Consider the following 21,701-nt stretch of genomic DNA (forward strand, 5'->3'; position numbering starts at 1 on the left):
CTGCTCTAATATCATGTAAGATTTTTATGGCATCACGGTAAACTATTTTAAAAGATTATACTGTTAGATGAAACCCTAATTTAGTATTTAATTATTCTATCATATATTGGGGATAAATGTTGCTTACGACAAGTGCAATTGTACTCGTGCGGTTGCCATGAATGGACCTTTAGCGGCGATGTTCGGATGGAATAAGGCACCTATTTGCATGGGCTTTGCTATTTCTCCTTGAGTTTTCCAGTTTCTTTGATGCCATAGGAACACATATATTTCATTTGAGCTCGATATCACCGAATGCCCCGTGGAAACACCGATGAAGAAAATGACTTGCTAATGACAAACGAAGCCGAGAGATTGATTCTAATGTTCATGCAGCTTCATGAGAAGTTTTTTCTTCTGTCCTTAGAATTATGAGAAAAATATCACCCTCAAAATATAGACGATTAATAGATTCATCATGAAAATTAGGGGTGATTACTCCCGGCCTATAACTAGGAACCGTCCCCGTGACTCTCGATTTTCGATTAAATAGGCAACTTTTTGTTTTGTGTTAAAAATCAAATTCTCATGATAAAGATGGAAGTTGCACAATTTACAACTATAGGTGTTGTCAAGCGGTTATCTTGGTAGTTTACATTAAAAACCATGATTCGATCCTCCAAAAGCACGAAAGTAAGTTTTTCTTTCTAAAAGAGGTTTCAAAACTTGTCTTACTTCACCATAATGGAATTGAGAACCGAACTATTCCTAAGTCAGCTGGAGGTTCGTGCATTGATTCTTGTTTTGTGGAATCGGGTACCGAACATGTTCTCCCTATAATAGGTTGGTCAATCCAAATTGGTTTGGTTCGGTTCTCAAGTTGAATTAAGTCCCATACATACTCTTAAGTATGATTAGTTCTAGGGTGGATATATTCTAAATCTGGAACCTACCTTGTTAACATCGATTCTTAATTTTTGGAATTTGGAACTAACCCTACCGATATAAGACCGACCCTAAAATTGAATTTATTAGTCCGGGCCAACTCTAGGGTCAACTCGAGAACAGGCCTGTCATGCCCACGTACCCTAGCGCTCGCTACATCCCGTTATGATCGTCATACTCCAGGATCCGGACGATGACAAAACTCAAATTAGATGCACATGCGGAAGTAAATAAATAACCCCGACAAACAAAAGGAACACCGAGGTACCCCACACATAATTAACATATGCATCAAAGTCTTACGGGAAGGTCGGGTCAAAATACAACAGACGTCCACTTGATCCCACCAAAAGTTTTTAGCAAAAGACAACCAAGATCCCACAACCTACCACCACTACACCGAACTATTGTTCTCATCTTCATCCTCGTCTTGATCCGCTTTAGGGCCGTAATCAGAAGAACTATCGGATCGCACCTCGGTGGCATCCTCCTCCACCTCTTCGTAATCAGAAATCTCAATTACCTCTATGTCTTCTTCAGGAGTAGGAGTTCTCTCGGGGATGTTCCTTGAACTGACTATACTAATCTCCAGCTCAACCTCATCTCGGATCGGATGACACCAAGTGGGCACGACTCCTCTACGAACCTTAGTTGGCTTCGGTGGACTAGTGGTAAAGTTTCCAATTCGGCGATACCACGCCTCAAAATGATGGGGTATCAAATGGTCCTTCCCTTCTTCAACCCGGATGGAAGTACATTTCCTAATATACACAAAACCTCTGCCATCGGGAAACTCGTCAAAAGTAGAGGTCATCTCCTTGGGGTCACCCGGCACGAACAGTGGCATCTTCGTGGTCCGGGGTCTAAAAGAAGGATCCCACGACGGGGTAAGAGTAAATCTCAACAAATCAACCCTAACCATAGACTAAGCCACTAGTACCTCCAGACTACTTCTCAAATCAATGACGTCCGAAGACGTCAATAAAATCAGTATAGATATGAGCAGGCGCAAACATAGACATTGACAATTTAAACAATCACAAGAACCGGCATTCATTAGTTCGTAACCAAGCTCTACGTACTAGTACAATAATCTTATTCTTGATATCAAGGCCCGCGTAATAACGTATCGGGCTATCTTGATGTACTTGACAATACCCGCGTAATAACGTATCAGGTTTAGATATAATTGCCGGGACCCGCGTAATAACGCATCGGGTCAAATTCAGCGTTTAATACCTCAAGATAGTATCAAAACCCACATCATAACACCTCAAGATACAAATAGTCTCATAACCCGCGTCATAACGCATTAGGTTAACATAACTAATATATTCCCAAGTCACTCGATCAAACTTATTCTCAATCAAAAATATTTCCCATTGGCCAAGGGTCCACAATTTCACTTCACATTTCAAACAACTTCATGATTGCGTACAGCTCGACTTAACGAGCATTTAATCCATAGTACACGAGAATACTCAAGGTCACATTACACTAGGCCCGGCACAAATTGCACCAACATGCAATCAAGTCAACAAGCATAATTCTCGTTAATTCAATCATAATTCATTCTCGTGCCATACAAAGGATTAAATATCATACAGCCATTCAATTCATTTGATCATGCTTAATTCAACTCATAAATCACCCAATTGGATGACAAATAGGTCTTTTAGTACCCTAATGTCTTGATAAAAGGTTAAGGGTAACTTACCTATTCAATTGAGCTAACCACGACCTTCCAATCAAGCATCCAAGTCCAAAATCAATTCTGTCCAAAACAGGGCAGAGAGCGATTTAGGTTTAATTGCGCCGTTTAGCCACAAAACTATCTCTAATCGTCAATCCACTGCACATACTCCTCAATAACACAGTCATATACGTCGTAGCATGTCTAAATGACAAATTCAAGCTAAGGCGACACCAATTCCAGCCTTGAACAGAACCAGACAGCACCTTCCCAGAAGAGAGCAGAAACCGGTTTTGCTTATACCATTTCCAATAGTCCATAATTTCATCCTAAGTTCCAAATTAATGCGAAACCAACTTGTTAAAACCTTATTCTATATGTCTCATGAGTTCACCGAAAATTTGAAGTCAAAATAAGACTTTGAAGTCCTCCAATCCGTCCAATTCTTTCAGACATGCAAACAGGCAATTTCTATTCCTCAAGAACCATCTCCATTCAGCCATGATTACTCATCAATCCTTAACTAAATTTGCAATCCTAACTCAAACAAGTCAAGTACTATATGTCTAGAACATCCCACAAAAATTTTGAAGCAAAATAAGCTCTTAAAACCGTTGTAAGAGAGCTCTCTCTCAAACCGGGTCGGATTCAATCCCGACTGAACCTTTGTCCATTCAATCGGACCTATATGAAAATATACTGGGCCAAATTTTGTTCATAATATGTTCGTAGAAAGATAAGACAATAAGCTTTCAAATGGAGGTGGTTTCACCTTAATCCGACGTCAAACGAAGGAGATATGGCCAGAGCAGTGAAGGATGTTGGGGCTGGACGGGCTGAGCGACTTTCTATGGGTGAACAAAATGAAGAGGAAAATGGGGTTAACGTGAAGAACAAGGGTGGGGATGATCTTCAGCTGAGGAAAAAGGATGAGAGAGAGTTAAATGTCAATTATATGCTTAGTCCAAAGGTGAATAGTTGAGCACATGAGTCAATGAAGTGTAAATATCCAATTTGTCTCTTATCCAAGAATTTCTTCTAGAAGGTTTGACCCTCATTGGCTCTCTCTCTCCAACAAATTTTCAGCAGCTAAGGTGTACAAAAGACCGGCATACCCGTTAGCTCACTTAAGGTAAGGTTAATGCTTTAGGGGTAAAATGCTCATTTTACACTTGTCGTCCAAAAATTCCAATTTTTCCAGACCAAATTACTATCAATTAGGCAACGTCCAATTCAAAACTAAAATTGGAATTCTTCATTTTTATTTTCCTAGTTTCAAGAATCCATCTCCTGATTCATTTTCCTTCGAACGTAACTTCAGTTCATCTCAAACTCACGGGTAGCTTCTGCAGCGACATTACGCGTATCGATTCGGTGATTTTCATCACTCTTAGGCTTACTCAAGTCATGGTCATTTTGGTTGTCATGTAATTGCGAAGATTTATTACTATTTCATTAGATCTCGATCGTCGGAATCCGATTTAGGAAAATTTCGCAAATTATACATTGGTTAAGTGGAATCACCCATGCTACAATTGTATAACACTAGCACAGGATTCCATAGTCGTTCATAGATCAACCTTTACTGGCTCTAAATATTCCTTCGGCAATCCTTATGGTCAAAATGTCAATTCTCATTCGAATTTCCTAGGTCCACATACATTGTCGTGCTTAAGCATTTCTCTTTTTGGTTAGTATACTCGGGATTGATCGGATCCCAACGAAATAAAAATGAAGTACATTGGTAGATAATCGTCATTCAATAGTCTCGAAATGGTATGAAATTCAGAATGTCACAAGGCCAGTACCTTTTTTTTTTTTTGGTTTCATATTTTATTCTTTACCAAGACATGGTAATTACAAATGACACATCACACCAAAGATGCTCAAAAGTTACCATATCCTCCTCCCGATGAAGTCTTTTTACACAAGAACGGTAAGAAAGTGAGGAAATTTGTCGCGACCTTAAATTAGGCTAAAAGATTATCAGATTAATTAAATTAATTAACTCAATTCGAACTCTCCCAAGTTCTACCGAATCACAACTTAGGTTCAATTCATGTAAGATTATTTATTTAGTGCCGCCACTAATCATTTCTTAGTAGGTCAATTAGAAACCTAAATAAAATAATTGGATGACTATTCTATTTCTACAAACTAGAGAAAGCGAGTCCGGGAACTTGGTTACGTTAATTTAGAAAATTAATGCCCTTTCGTTACCAATTTCATGAAAAATCCCTCTTAATTGATTTGATGTGAATTCGAATGAAATTCTTTTATTTTCTTTGGAAAGATGCAAATACAAACTACTTAAATGACATGGCAATATGTAGGAATGACAACATGGCAAAGATATGCTCTAAACTACATGATATGCAAATGACAAGTGATTTTTTTTGTATTTTCAAATTTAATGACAATTGCTATGAAAACATTCCATGAAATTTGATAACATCCAATTTAACTTAATAAAATGATTTCTCAAGGTCTTAACTTATATTAGATGTTATTTAAGATATAAGAATGAGGTTGTGACACCCTAAAACTTAGGACCAGTTCAAGCTTAGGATTCGGACTAATTATAGAAAGTCGCCAGAGTTGAGATAGGCCACTAAAGGAATAGAGATTGCCGTTGATAAGGTTCGTGACTCAGTATGTCAATTGGCTATGCTGTTGATTGAGGTTCGATTGTGTAGCCACCTTAAATCAAGCATGGATCGATTATGATCGGTCTCGTTCAGCCGTGAATCAACTATAGGATCACCTTGTAGCTAGCTAGGGATTGATCCATTGCGTCATTTGCGAGCTAATATTGATTGGCAACCAAACTTGCCATGAGTCCAAAGAGGGTCGATTCGTATTAGAACCCCATACTAGCAACACACTAGTCAACGATTAGCTACCCTGGACTGCGTGACGTGCTACTAGAGGACTATAGATAGAGACGAACCAACCGCGCATCAATTTGAATTGGTCATGAGAGGTGAGCTCGATAGTGTTCGATTATGTCATCGATTTAGGAACAGATGATTCCAACCCCGAACCGAGTTAAATTTGAGTGGCTCTCGACTTGATAGGCAACCATACACGTATTGAAGAGTGTTCAACCATAGATTGGGCGACGTCTCTGGACATGCTTATACGTGAGCCAATTTTATTTGGCAAACTAGATAGTTCGACCTTTAGCTTGTTAGGTGCCTAAAGAAGAGAACCGCATAGATGTGACGTTCTGAATTCCGACCCCATTTCGAAGTTTATGAATAAAATGAGTATCGATGTATTTCAGTAATCTCACTCGGAATTGATCACTCTAGAGACAACCGACCGAAGGGGAATGGCTAAATAGGATAATACACGGACTAAAGAACTCGGCCGCGGGCTAGTATCCCGACCATAAGGATCGCCGAGGGTACATTCTAGGCCATGTAGGCCGATCTAAGATTAGTGTCAGAACAATCCGCTAGCGTCGTACAATTGGGCCGCGGGTGATTCCGCTATACCATAGCATGATTTGCGGATGAACCCGAACCGATTCCCGATGATCGCGTCCCGCCAAGACCGATAGTTTTCCTCGCGATTACATGACGACCAGGATCGCCGTGGTCCAAATAATTCTTAAACGTGATAAAAATCACGGGTTGATACACGTAGCTCCCGAGAGCCGCCCATCGACCTAAGATGCACCGAAACCACGATCCTCTAATTTTTAGCGCGAAGTGAACTTCGAAATCGGCGGCCGGGTATTTGAGAATTCCAGTGCAAATAAATTTGGACGTCGCCTCACCAGAGTTAATAAGGATTTTATATCACCAGTGTAAGTCAGAAAAAGTGGAAGTCAGATCGCGAAGCGAGAAATGCACTTCGGTCCCGAATTTCGTTTACCATCTTGAGAAATCGCGAAGCAAAAATTTAGCCACTTCACCATCCCATCGCATCAGCCGAAATTACCAAAGAAATGGAGATGAAAATTGCTCTTGAAAGGCCCACGTTCCACGACCCATTAAAACCCCAAAAATCCCTTCACCTAATGCAACTATTCACACCTCTATTTCCTACTATTCATGTCATACACTAACCCTACTATCTTGTCATTCTTGAATAAGGGCTAGTCACCTCAAATCACTCCCTCTCTCTTCTCTTATGGGCTGAAGCAATCTCTCTCTCTCACTCCCTCACTTTCATTTTCACTCTCACCCCAAACTCACTCTCAAGTTCTCTCATCTCTCTCCCTCTCACCCCTCTCTTTCGATGATGCCAAGGAAGAGCCGATGCCGTCACCACCGCCACCTCACCTTCTCTTCGTTGTCTTGTTCGATTCCTTCGACTTTCAAGGAGGTAAATGTCTTAGATTTGACCATAGTTTATAGAGGAACGAAGAAGGATGGTTATACGTGAGTTTTGTGGGAGTTTCACGGACTAAAGTTGATATTTTCTTGTTTGGACCAAAGGAGACGGTTTGGGTTCAATTCTAGTCACGCAAGGTCGCCATTCATCCGCCGGATTTTCTTCGCAAAAAAGGACTTGTAAGTGGCTCCAATCCTTCCTTAGGACTATGGGATATTAAGGAGCTTGATGGTTGGTGGATTAGGATGAGATATGGGCTGTTTTGGGTGTGAATCAAGGGGGACCATATCTGGAAAATTTAACATGCTGTGGAGGCAAACTTTTGGGTGATAAATGAGCATGTTGGGGCTAGTTCGGGCGTGTAGTGATGGTCCAAAATAGTGAAGACCGAATATTGCATGATGAATTCGAGTTGGGTACTATTTGGATGTAAATTGTGCTAGTTGTTGTGCTAATTGTTAGTATCGTTTAAATGGTGGGATTGTAGAAAATTATGTGCTTTGGGACCATATTATACTCGGCCATGTGAGTGAGGTGTGGTACCGTACGTTAAAATGTGTGTCGGACCAATGAGAACTTGATTGGGACAAAATGAGGTGTTATGCGACTTAAATGGGACTGAATGGAATTGGTGTATCAAGAGCATGTCATAGTGCTTTAAATTGATATGTGAACCTTGAAAAGTGTCAATGTGAGAATCGGCTAAATTTGTGATGCGCGAACCATATGTTAGGTAGCGCGATTGAACCATTGTGCTATTGGGGCTTTATTTGTTATACTCGATCATGAAGTTATTAATGAAAGCCTCTGGATGTGAATTATGAGTACTGGTACCATGATACGTTAAACGCGGAGTTTATAGCCGATTGTATTATATTATGACATATATGAAACTATGATGGTCGTATTCAATCAAGTCTTTCGAGGTCAAAATGAGCCGTATTCGTCTGATTGTCCGAGACCGAGAAGGTATGAAAGTCGTATTCAATTAAGTCGTCCGAGATCAAAGTGAGTCGTGTTCGACTAATTGTCCGAGACTTAATCCGGTCGTGTTCCTAAGTGTCCGAGACCGAGATTTATGGGTCGTATTCCTATGTGTCCGAGACCCCGGTATATATATAGCCGTGTTCTATAAAGGTCCGAGGCTCAATGTTATGAAAGAGTGTAATTTTAAGCCCGATGCGTTATTACGCGGGCCAAATTATGAAAGTGTGTATTTTAAGCCTGATGCGTGGTTACGCGGGCTAGATGACTTAGAGTATGTGTTATAAGCCCGAGGCGTTGAAACGTGGCCATAAGAATTAACCGTCCGAGATTGATGCCACGTGTAATCGAATTGCGGTAATGCCTGAAGTCTAAAGTTCCATAGTATAGAAGTTTGGTCTTTGGATTAAGAAATTGTGTGCTCTTGGTTTTGGATGAATTTCTTATTGATTTGGGCTGTCAGTGAGTGTTTGGTTATCTGCGTAGTCTAATTAACTCGGAGGTACCATACCCTAGGGTCGACTTAGATCCACCTTACTGGAATTTTTATCTCACCCCTTTGTGGGACCCACTTTTCGGACCACCGACCTTGAGGATGCCGACGCTTTTTAGGCCGCCGAAGGATTTTGAGTCCGTAGTCACCAAGTATCCAGTAGGTCCGGATCGGGTGTACTATAGAAGGGCTAACACATTATGGGTTGACGAGGAAGGTGAGAATTGGATACCGTACACCTTCTCGTCATGGACGTACAAGGATGGGGACACGCTTTTTGGGCCATTAAGGGACTGCGTCATACCGCACGAGGTGCCGAGAGCCGCAAGACAGATGGAAGAAGTTGTTCCCGAGGGCGAACCCGTCAAGCCGGAGCTAGTAGCCATGCCGGAGCTTCCGAAGCTTGAGGATCCCGGTGAGGCTGGAGAGATCGTGGAGCCGAGGGATGCCGAGGACAACCCCATGGACACTTCTGAGTCCGAGCTGGAGTTGGAGTTCGAGGAGTCAGAGTCCAAGTACGCCCCACCTGCTGCCGAGTCCACGGATGACGAGACCGACCCTTAGGATAGCATGTTGGGTGTTTAGGTGGTAATCATCCCTTTTGAGTTGTATTACCCTCGTCGAACTCCTTTTATGTGTAATGTTATGTTATTTCTTGGTATGAATGATTATGTTCTAGGTTATCGAACCCCCTATCTTCTTAAGTCATTCTATTGAGTTTTTTGTTTGGGTGTTGGATCGCTTCCGCATGTGCATATTGCATCGCGTTAAATTTATTGCCATATCGATCTTGGGAGAAATAGGCGAGAGTGAGGGATGTTGGCGCGTCGAAAGGACACGGGGCGTGACATCCCCGTTGAAGTGGTATCAGAGCAAGGTCAAGCTCGATCCGGGACGATTGAGGTTTGAAGTAATAAGGAGGAATGGCTTAGCGACGACCGGGTAGTGAAACCTTTGGGGATTCGCTAGAGTTAGGCACGAGATGCATGACATATGAATTGGCGCTTGTGATCGGCATATTGGATTGGCATCACCCTTGGTGATTATAAGACCGTAAGAGGGCTTCGTATTTGGCGTTGATTGTCGTGGCTTGATGTCTTGTTTGTTAAGCATGTGGATGATTATTGTGATTTTGACTTAGTCGCAGATGCGTCTAGACTTGAGGTAAGAGCTTGAACCCTGGATGTGAACCCCTTGGTTATTTGATTGATTGCTGTGTGAAGTGTGTATCTTGTTGTGGCTATCACCGTGAGTCGTGACATAGACCTGGTAGGCTAGTCGTTAACTTAGGTCTCTGACTTCCGCGTAGGGTTATGGGTTGTTCGGGTGTTATGAGGATTAATTAAGATGAGCGACGTAACTAGAGAGACAAGGGGAGCTTCTAGCTCGAGAGTGCCTGTGGTAGAGGACCCAAGAATTGATGGAGTCCTTAGGGCCCTGGAAGAAATTGGTAATCTGATGGGCGGACAAGCTCGGGAAAGAGTTGCTGCCGTGGCTTAGGCTGCAGAGGCTGTTGTAGCCGCCGCCAATGTGGCAAATGGGAATAACCATGGAGGAGGAAATGGAAACGGGAATCGCCCGATGGGTCAACCGGTGGAACAATTTCTCAAACCGAAGCCAGCTCGGTTTGATGGTGCTGGAGATCCAGATATGGCACCTCAATGGATCGAGAAGCCGGAGAAGGCCTTTGAGGTTCTTGGATGCACCGATGAAGAAAAGGTGACCCTGGCGGCGTACCGGTTAGAGGGTATCGGAGATGATTGGTGGAAGGCCACCGGAGGAAGAATATTTCCCGAGGGCGCTGCTCTCACTTGGACCGCCTTTACCGAGGCATTTAATGGGAAGTATTTCTCGGAGATCGCTCGGGAGCGGAAGTTGGTAGAGTTCCAACAACTTCGCGGGAACCAACTATCAATCGATCAATATGAAACGGAGTTTGCTAGGCTGTCAAGATATGCACCGAGGATGGTGGAGAACCTAATAAACAAGGCGCGGAGATTTCGAGATGAACTTAGGCCCGACCTTCGTAGTCGGATGATTGCACCGAACTTGAGGACTTGTGAAGAAATATATGAACGAGGTCAGATGATTAATGGAGACATGAAAGAAAGGGTCGCCGCATCTAGTTCGCGGTTTGCTCATGTCGGGGATAATCGTCAAGTTGGCAAGAGGCCAATGGCGGGTAATAGACGCTTCATCCCTCCAATCCGGAAGAACATTGGGAAGCTCATCCATCGGACCAACCGGAATTGTCGCCTGTGCCGCAGAAGGCACAGGGAATGGACCCCGCCCGAGCGAACGGGCGAGTGCTTCAAGTGTGGCCAGCTGGGCCATCATGTAAGAAACTACCCAAGCCAAGCTCCAGGACCGCGATCGCAAGGACAGTGACCCCGGTACGGACCGCCAGCGGGAGCCGCCCCGTAGAACAACTCGAATCGATCGCCATCTGAAGGGCGAGTGTATCTTGTGGCTCGCAAGGAGGCGGAGCATGCACCTGGTGTGGTTACGTGTACGGTTATATTTTACAATCATGCCGCTTATGCATTGTTTGACCCTGGAGCATCGCACTCATTTGTATCTGCTCGGTTCTTTGAATTGACCGAAATGGCATTGAGACTGTTGGATGTTGAGTTGCATGTAACTACCCCATTAAAGGATAAAGTGTTAGTTTCGTTAGGTTGCAAGGATTGTAAGATAGTTGTAAGATAGTAGTGAGGAAAGGATAGACCTGGTTGTGCTAATCATGTTTGATTTTGACGTTATAATCGGAATGGATTGGTTAAGTAGGCAAGGGGCCGTTGTAGATTGTAGTAGTAGGGCAATTAGGTTCAACCCAATCGGTCGCCCTAGATTCGAATTTGTAGGGAATCGGGGAGGCACCTCAATTCCTTTGATCTCGTCACTCGAGGTGACTAAGCTGTTGGACGGAGGATGTCAAGCCTATCTAGCTACCGTGTGGACCCAACGGTCGAGGGACCAAGGCTAGAAGATATAGCGGTGGTGCGCGAATTTCTCGATATCTTTCCTCAAGAATTACCGGGACTGCCACCATAAAGAGAAATAGAATTCCCGATCGAATTAACCCCGAGAACGGAACCGATCTCGAAAGCACCATATCGGATGTCTTTGTTGGAACCGAAGGAACTAAAGGTTCAGATGCAAGAGCTATTGGATAAGGGCTTTATTCGTCCAAGCGTGTCGCCGTGGGGAGAGCCAATACTGTTCGTAAGGAAGAAGGACGGGTCTTTGCGCTTGTGCATTGACTATAGGCAACCGAACCAGGTTACGGTTAAGAATAAGTACCCGTTACCCGGAATAGATGATCTGTTCGATCAACCGCAAGGAGCTGCAGTTTTCTCCAAGATAGACTTAAGAACTGGGTACCATCGGTTGAGGATAAAGAAGGAGGACATACCAAAGACGGCGTTTCGGACACGGTATGGTCACTATGAATTCACGGTTATGCCATTTGGACCGACCAACGCTCCAGCCACTTTCATGAATCTAATGCATAGAGTGTTTAAGGGATATTTGGATTAGTTCGTCATCGTCTTCATCGACGACATCCTGGTTTATTTGAAGAACTTCGAGGAACATGAGCAACATTTGAGCGTGGTTCTACGAACGTTAAAAGAGCACTCGCTTTACGCCAAGTTCAGTAAATGCGAGTTCTGGCTCAACGAAGTGGCATTCCTCGGACACGTCATTTCTGGAAATGGGATTTCGGTAGACCCCGCAAAGATTGAAGCAGATTCTGATTGGCCGAGGCCGACGTCAGCTACCGAAGTTCGAAGTTTCTTAGGACTGGCCGGCTATTATAAGAGATTTGTGGAGAAGTTCTCGTCGATAGCAACCCCTTTAACGAAGCTAACTAGGAAGGATAAGCGGTTTGAATGGACGGACAAGTGTGAAAGAAGCTTCCAAGAACTCAAGCATGGATCGACGACCGCGCGGGTATTGACGATTCCTCCCGGCCCGGGAGGCTATGAGATATATAGCGACGCATTATTAAAAGGATTAGGGTGTGTTTTGATGTAGCATGGAAGAGTGGTCGCTTATGCGTTGAGACAGTTAAGACCTCATGAAATAAACTACCCGACACATGATTTGGAGCTAGCAGCGATTGTATTCGCATTAAAGATTTGGAGGCATTACTTGTGTGGAGAAAGGTTCCAAATTTACACCGACCACCAAAGTCTGAAGTATTTGTTCTCCCAACGTGAATTGAATATGAAGCAACACAGGTGGATGGAACCGCTTAAGGACTACGACTACGACATTCTATACCACCCCGGGAAGGCAAATAAGGTTGCGGATGTGCTTAGTAGGAAGTCAAGCATGGCGCACTTGATGGTCAAGGAGTGGACTCTGTTGGAAGGAATGAGAGATTCTGAATTTAAGCTTGAAGTGTGCCAATTGTCCAATTTGATAGCTACGCTAAGAGTAGAACCGGAGATTCGAGAAAGAGTCAAGGCCTTGCAATCTACAGACGATGAAGTTCGGAAAATCCTGGAGATGGATAAGGAGAAAAGGAAGCCTGATTTCCAAGTATCGGAGGACGGGACCTTAATGTTTCGCGGGCGGCTATGTGTGCCCAAGGATGAGGAGTTAAGGGAAAGGATCCCGTCGGAAGCCCATAGAAGTAATTACGGTATCCATCTGGATAGCACAAAGATGTACCAAAATTTACGACAGCATTATTGGTGGAATGGGATGAAAGTGGATGTCGCAAAGCACGTGGCAAAATGTCCGATGTGCCAGCAAGTGAAGGCACGCATTGTAAACCGAGAGGCCTACTTCAACTGTTAGAGATTCCCGAGTGGAAGTGGGAACACATTACGATGGATTTTTTCATGGCCTTATCGAGGAGTCAAAGGGGACATGACTCCATATGGGTAATCGTGGATCGATTAACCAAGTCGGTGCATTTCTTGGCGGTGCGAAAGGACTTCGCCATAGATAGATACGCCGAATTATATATACGACAAATCGTTCGACTACATGGACTCCCAGTGACAATCACATTAGACAGAGACCCCAAGTTTACCGCGTCATTCTAGAAAAGCCTACAAGAGGTGATGGGACAAAGCTGCAGTAGAGCATCGCCTACCATCCCCGGACGGACGGATAGTCCGAGAGGACTATTCAAACATTGGAAGACATGTTACGAGCGTGTGTCGTAGATTTCAACGGAGGTTGGGAGGAACAATTGCACCTTGTGGAATTCGCTTATAATAACAGCTATCAGCAGAGTATTGGAATGGCACCATTCGAAGCACTGTATGGCAGAGTGTGCAGAACGCCAATATGTTGGGATGAAGTCGGTGAGAGGAGTATAACGGGTCCAGAATTGGTAGAGCGATCAGTTGAGGTAGTGAAGGTGACCAGAGAAAGACTTAAGATCGCCCAAAGTCGCCGTAAAAGCTACGCGGACCGACGGCGTAAGCCTTTGGAATTCCAAGTGGGAGACCATGTATTTCTCAAGGTATCGCCGATGTGAGGGCTATCTCGGTTTGAAAAGAAAGGGAAACCGAGCCCAAGATACATGGGACCTTTTGAGATATTAGAGCGGATCGAAACCCCGGCCTATCGGCTTGTCTTGCCGCCAAACCCGTCGCAAGTCCACAACGTCTTTCATGTGTCAATGTTGCGGAAGTACGAACCGGATCCGACACATGTCTTGGATTATGAAGCCATAGAAGCGGATGACCGAGTGACGTATGTGGAAAGGCTAGTTAGGATTAAGGACGGGAAAGAGCAGGTCCCGAGGAATAAGACGATTCCGTTAGTGAAGGTAATCCGGCAGCACCACGTAATTGAAGGAACCGCTTGGGAGAGCGAGGAAGCAATGAGGCGTCAACACCCCCACCTATCTGAGTAGTTAAGTTTTGTAAATTTCGAGGATGAAATTTCTGTAAGGGGGGAAGAGTTGTGACATTCTAAATTCCAACCCCATTTCGAAGTTTATGAATAAAATGAGCATCGATGTATTTCAGTAATCTCACTCGGAATTGATCACTTTAGAGATGACTGACCGAAGGGGAATGGCTAAATAGGATAGTACGCGGACTAAAGAAGTCGGCCGCGGGCTAGTATCCCGACCATAAGGATCGCCGAGGGTACATTCTAGGCCATGCGAGCCGATCTAAGATTAGTGTAAGAACAATGCGCTAGCGTCGTGCAATTGGGCCGCGGGTGACTCCGCTATACCATAGCATGATTTACGGATGACCCCGAACCGATTCCCGACGATCGCATCCCCGCCAGATCGATAGTTTCCCTCGCGATTACATGACAACCAAGATCGCCGTGGTCCAAATAATTCTTAAACGTGACAAAAATCACGGGTCGATACAGGTAGCTCCCGAGAGCCGCCCGTCAATCTGGGATGCACTGAAACTGCGATCCGCTAATTTTTAGCTCGAAGTGAACTTTGAAATTGGCGGCCAGGTATTTGAGAATTCCAGTACAAATAAATTTGGACGTCGCCTCACCGGAGTTAATAAGGATTTTATATCGCCGGTGTAAGTCAGAAAAAGTGGAAGTCGGATCGCGAAGCGAGAAATGCACTTCGATCCCGAATTTCATTTACCATCTTGAGAAACCGCGAAGGAAAAATTTAGCCACTTCACCATCCCATCACATCAGCCGAAATTACCAAAGAAATGGAGATGAAAAGTGCTCTTGAAAGGCCCAAGTTCCAAGACCCATTAAAACCCCAAAAATCCCTTCACCTAATGCAACTATTCACACTACTATTCCCTACTATTCATGTCATACACCAACCCCACTATCTTGTCATTCTTGAATGAGGGCTAGTCACCTCAAATCACTCTCTCTCTTCTCTTATGGGCTGAAGCAATCTCCCTCTCTCACTCACTCACTTTCATTTTCACTCTCACCCCAAACTCACTCTCAAGTTCTCTCATCTCTCTCCCTCTCACCCCTCTCTTTCGATGACGCCAAGGAAGAGCCGACGCAATCACCACCATCACCTCACCTTCCCTTTGTGACCGTAAGTCACCGCCGCCGCCACCCCCGAACCGCCATCTCTCTCCCTTGGACGCCGGAACAGCAGCCGGTTCGAAAAAGGGGCTGCCTTGTTCGGTTCCTTCGACTTTCAAGGAGGTAAATGTCTTGGATTTACCATAGTTTATAGAGGAACGAAGAAGGATGGTTATACGTGAGTTTTGTGGGAGTTTCACGGACTAAAGTTGATATTTTCTTGTTTGGACCAAAGGAGACGGTTTGGGTTCAATTCTGATCACGTGAGGTCGCTGCTCATCCGCTGAGTTTTCTTCGCCAAAAAGGACTTGTAAGTGGCTCTAATCCTTCCTTAGGACTATGGGATACTATGGAGCTTGATAGTTGGTGGATTAGGATGAGATATGGGCTATTTTGGGCGTGAATCAAGGGGGACTAGATCTGGAAAATTTAACATGCTGTGGAGGCAAACTTTTGGGTGATAAATGAGCATGTTGGGGCTAGTTCGGGAGTGTAGTGATGGTCCAAAATAGTGAAGACCGAATATTGCATGATGAATTCGAGTTGGGTACCATTTGGATGTAAATTGTGCTAGTTGTTATGCTGATTATTAGTATCGTTTAAATGGTGGGATTGTGGAAAATTATGTGCTTTGGGGACCATATTATACTCGGCCATGTGAGTGAAGTGTAGTACCGTACGTTAAAATGTGTGTTGGACCGATGAGAACTTGATTGGGACAAAATGAGGTGTTATGTGACTTAAATGGGGCTGAATGGAATTGGTGTATCAAGAGCATGTCATAGTGCTTTAAATTGATATGTGAACCTTGAAAAGTGTCAATGTGAGAATCGGCTAAATTTGTGATGTGCGAACCATGTGTTAGGTAGCACGATTGAATCGCTGTGCTATTGGGGCTTTATTTGTTATACTCGATCATGAAGTTATTAATGAAAGCCTCTGGATGTGAATTATGAGTACTGGTACCACGATGCGTTAAACGCGGAGTTTATAGCCGATTGTATTATACTATGACATATATGAAACTATGATGGTTGTATTCAATCAAGTCGTCTAAGGCCAAGTGAGCCGTATTTGTCCGATTGTCCGAGACCGAGAAGGTATGAAAGTCATGTTCAATTAAGTAGTCCGAGACCGAGATTTATGGGTCGTATTCCTATGTGTCTGAGACCCTGGTATATATATATATATATATATATATATATATATATAGCCGTGTTCTATAAAGGTCCGAGGCTCAATATTATGAAAGAGTGTAATTTTAAGCCCGATGCGTTATTACGCGGGCCAGATTATGAAAGTGTGTATTTTAAGCCCGATTCGTGGTTACGCGGGCTAGATCACCGAGAGTTTGTGTTATAAGCCCGAGGCGTTGAAACGCGGGCCTAAGAATTAACTGTTCGAGATTGATGCCACGTGTGACTGAATTGCGGTAATGCATGAAGTCTAAAGTGCCATAGTATAGAAGTTTGGTGCTTGGATTAAGAAATTGTGTCTTGCCTATTTTGGATGAATTTCTTATTGATTTGGGCTGTCTGTGAGTACTTGGTTATCTGCGTAGTCTAATTAGCTCGGAGGTACTATACCCTAGGGTCGGCTTAGATCCACCTTCTTGGGATTTTTATCTCACCCCTTCGTGGGACCCACTTTTCGGACCACCGACTTTGAGGATGCCGATGCTTTTTGGGCTGTCGAAAGATTTTGAGTCCATAGTCACCAAGTATCTAGTAGGTCCGGACTAGGTGTACTATAGGAGGGCCGACACGTTATGGGTTGACGAGGAAGGTGAGAGTTGGATACTGCACACCTTCTCATCTTGGACATACAAGGATAGAGACACGCTTTTTGGGCCATTAAGAGACTGCGTCATACCGGACAAGGTGCCGAGAGCCGCAAGACAGATGGAGGCCGTTGTTCCCGAGGGCGAACCCGTCGAGCCGGACCCGAGAGCCGAGCCGGAGCTTCCGGAGCTTGAGGATCCTGGTGAGGCCGGAGAGATCGTGGAGCCGAGGGATGCCGAGGATGACCCCATGGACACTTCCGAGTCCGAGTTGGAGTTGGAGTTCGAGGAGTCAGAGTCCAAGTACTCCCCACTCGTTGCCAAGTCCACGGATGACGAGCCTAACCCTTAGGATAGCATCTTGGGTGTTTAGGTAATAGTCACCCATTTTTAGTCGTATTACCCTCGTCGAACCCCTTTTATGTGTAATGTTATGTTGTTGCTTAGTATGAATGATTATGTTCAATGTTATCGAACCTCCCGTCTTCTTAAGTCATTCTATTGAGTTTTTTGTTTGGGTGTTGCATCGCTTCCACATGTGTATATTGCATCGCGTTAAATTTATCACCGTATCGATCCTGGGAAAAATAAGCGAGAGTGAGGGATGTTGGCGCGCCGAAAGGACACGGGGCGTGACAATAGATGTCTTGAGAGTTTGACTAGCATCACTTTTTAAAGTCCTAGAGCAATGAATAAGAAGTCGATTACTAGATGTCCTTACCTATTTAAATAAAATGCCCAAATTGCCATTAGCATTAGTTATGCTTGGCATCTATAGAATAGAAATGAAAACCTACGGACCTTCTTGACTAGACAATACCAAGGAATACCGAGATTTATGTGTTAAATCTCTATTTTAAATGTAAACAGAAATAAAAGAAATGGTCTTCTCATGTAATATAGGCATGAGAAACATAAGAAAAAGGAAATAAGATATTCAATAGGAAAAATACTGTCACGCCCCGAACCCGTCGAGCTCGTGAACATCCCATCTAGCCGTTTCTGTTTTAAATTGGCTTCCAGGATCCTTCGGCCCACAATTTCAAAAAAAATCCATAAAACAAGCGGAAGCGGGTAAGCATCTCCATACATCAATTCAAATGAATGACTTAGGACAAAAGTGGTATACATCATACATCCGTATATTACACTTTAATTGATAGAGCGGTCAAATACCAATGGTTCAATCTTAATCCATAAAATCCAACATAATCCATAAGGTCACAAAAATCTTACATTCATTCGACCCATATATTTCTCGAATGCTAATCCTTAGTAGACTTGATGTTCCATCGCCTGATACCCGAAAAATAGGTCCCACGACGGGGTGAGATTTATATCTCAGCAAGCTCACCCTAAACATAGACTAGGCCGTTAGTACCTCCAAACAACTTCTCAAATCAAAGACGTCTAAAGACGTCCATAAAACCAATGTAAACAGGATGCAAGCGCAAGTATAGGCATTGGCAATCAAACAATTACAACAACCAGGCATTCAATATTTCAAACCAAGCTCCACATACTAGCACAATAATCCCATTTCTCGATACGAGGCCCGCGTAATAACGCATCAGGCTATATTATAACATTCCACGTTACTCCACCGACATCATACAAGTTCATAACATTGAGCCTCGGACCTTTATAGAATACGGCTCTATATATATACCAGGGTCTCGGACACAAAAGAATACGACCCACAAATCTCGGTCTCGGACACATAGGAACACGACCGGATTAAGTCTCGGACAATTAGTCGAACACGACTCACTTTGGTCTCGGACGACTTAATTGAACACGACTTTCATACTTCTCGGTCTCGGATAATCCGACGAATACGGCTCACTTTGGCCTCAGACGACTTGATTGAATACGACCCATAAATCTCGGTCTCGGACACATAGGAACACGACCGGATTAAGTCTCGGACAATTAGTCGAACACGACTCACTTTAGTCTCGGACGACTTAATTGAACACGACTTTCATACTTCTCGGTCTCAAACAATCGGACGAATACGGCTCATTTTGGCCTCAGACGACTTGATTGAATACGACCCTCATACCGAACCCCGCGTAATAACGCCTCGGGGTATAACACGGTCTCTTATACATATTGACTCCGCGTCATAACGCTTCAGGGTATAATTGCCATTCTCGGACCTGCGTTAATATGCCTCGGGTCATTTAAAATCACAGGGCACTCTAGCCATTCAAAAGCACAGGACACAACATGGTAGATTATCAAGTCGGTCAATCTCGTGCCAATACAAGTATAAATCATGCACAATGGCTAATCGAGACCCACACAATCACATAGTCAATCGAGGCTACATATACGTCGAATATCCATACCACAATTGCAGCCACATAAGTCATAAATTCATCTCAATTCAGCCAAGCATAAACTCGATTCCTACGATCACAATCGACGTTACTTTCGATAAACACGATTTGACTAGCAAAAATCATCATTTGAAGCTCAAATTTGTCTCTTAGTACCCTAACTTCCTAGTAAAGGTTTTGAGGTCACTTACCTATCCAAACAAGCTAGCCACAACCTTCAATTCAAGCGTCCAAGTTTCGAATCAAATCTGTCCAAAACAGGGCAGATTACCATTTAGGCTCAATCACGCCGTTTAGCCACAAAATTACCTCTAATCATCAATCCATTTCACACACTCCTCCATAACACATCAATATATGTCATAGCATGTCTAAAAGGCAAATTCAAGACAAGGCGACACCCAATTCAGCCTTGAACAGAGCAGGTCAGTGCAGTCCACAAGCAGGGCAAAACCGGTTCTGCTCTAATCCATACCAATCAGTCCATAGCTTCACTCTAAGATTCAATTCAATGCAAAACCAATTTGCCACAGCCTTATTCTATATGTCTAATATGTTCACCGAAAATTTGAAGCCAATATAACACCTCTAAGACCCCCAATCAATCCAATTCCCTCAGGTGCACAGGCGATCAGAATCTGCCTCCTAGAATCACCTCAAATCAACCATGAATACTCCTCTAATTTCATATAAAATTACAACCCTAACTCATCCATCTCAAGTACTATGAGTCAAGAGAGTCTCACCAAAATTTTGGAGCCATTTGAAGTCTTGAAGCCCACGAAATAGCTCCTCCCCCAAAACCGGTCAGATTCTGCCTCAATCTGACCTTTTCCCATTCAAACAGACCTACCGAAAAATATACCGGGCCAAATCGAGCTTATAATATGTTCCTGGAAAGCTAAGACAATAAGCTTTCATATGGAGGTGACCTTACCTCAAAGCGACATCGGACGAAGGAGATATGGCCGGAACAGTGAAGGGCATCGGGCTGGTCGGGCGAGCAGGTTCTGCTCGTGAAGAAAAAGAAAGAATGGGAAGAAGGAAACGTGGAGAGGGAGAGAGAAAGTGGTCAGCTGATCCAAGGAGAGAGAGAGACTTGTCCTCCAATTTTGCTTGGTCAAGAAGTGAATAGTGGTCAAATGGGTCAAAGATGATAATTATCCAAAAATAAATATTGGCCTTATCTCTAAAAATATCTTCTAAATCATTGACCTCCATTGACCATCTTCTCCTCACATTTTCAGCAGCCATGGAGGAGAGCTAAATGACCAAAATGCCCTTTTAAATAACTTAAGTTAAGGTTAAGGCTTGAGGGGCAAAATGGAAATTTTACACTTTTCGTTCGAAATTTCGATTTTCTTTCCAAATCAAATTACCATTGATGAGACGACGTCCAATTCATATCCAATGTTAGAATTTTTCATTTCCATGCTTCCAATTTCGAGATTCCATCGCAAGTCAATAGTCTCAAGGGGTCGGAATTCAGAATGTCACAATTCCTCCCCCCTTAAAGAAATTTCGTCCTCGAAATTTGCAACCTTCTAGCCATCCAATCTTTTGGGGTATCGGCACCTCATCGCTACCTTGCTTTTCAAAGTAACTCTTTTCATCAATTGGCACTTCCATAGAATTCTTGATCGAAGACCTTTTCAAAGCATCATATTAAACTCAAGTTCCATGCCCATCACCATCATCACTAACCCATCGCAAGAATGCACTCTTTCTTATCGATACATCTAATACTTGATCACCTGTTGGACTAACCCAAATTTTCAATTCAAACCATCGATAGTATTAAGGCAAATCTTGGCACACCTTTGTGCCACCCCGTGGGACACCATCATTCTCCCTTCGAAATTCCAACGAGGTCATTTCTTTAAGTTCATCTTCAAAATTGGGCTCATACTTTCATCCATGGGATCCCAAGGGTTCTATTCTCAACTTCAAAGTTTCTTTCTTAAGCATCCGGAAGTCTGGATTTTCTTCTTGCTCTATTTACTTCCTTAATCCCTTAGATATCGTGGTCTGTTCATTCTAACATCTCACTTTTCTTTCTGACCTTCGGGCTTGATGCTTGAGGTAGCCATCAAACTAGCCAATTGGAAAACTTCCAATTTAGAAGTTGAATCT

General features: G+C 43.5%; 1 protein-coding gene across 1 annotated transcript; it reads left to right on the forward strand.

The window, feature by feature from the left end:
- The first annotated feature begins 10,019 nt into the window (after window positions 1-10,019).
- Window positions 10,020-10,826, forward strand: LOC115728612. Its single transcript, XM_030658941.2, has one exon. The coding sequence runs from the start codon at window positions 10,020-10,022 to the stop codon at window positions 10,824-10,826; it is 807 nt and encodes a 268-aa protein (XP_030514801.2).
- The last annotated feature ends 10,875 nt before the right edge of the window (window positions 10,827-21,701 follow it).

The sequence above is a fragment of the Rhodamnia argentea genome, chromosome 3 (genome assembly GCF_020921035.1).
Source record: "Rhodamnia argentea isolate NSW1041297 chromosome 3, ASM2092103v1, whole genome shotgun sequence".
In the NCBI taxonomy this organism is placed as follows: domain Eukaryota; kingdom Viridiplantae; phylum Streptophyta; class Magnoliopsida; order Myrtales; family Myrtaceae; genus Rhodamnia; species Rhodamnia argentea.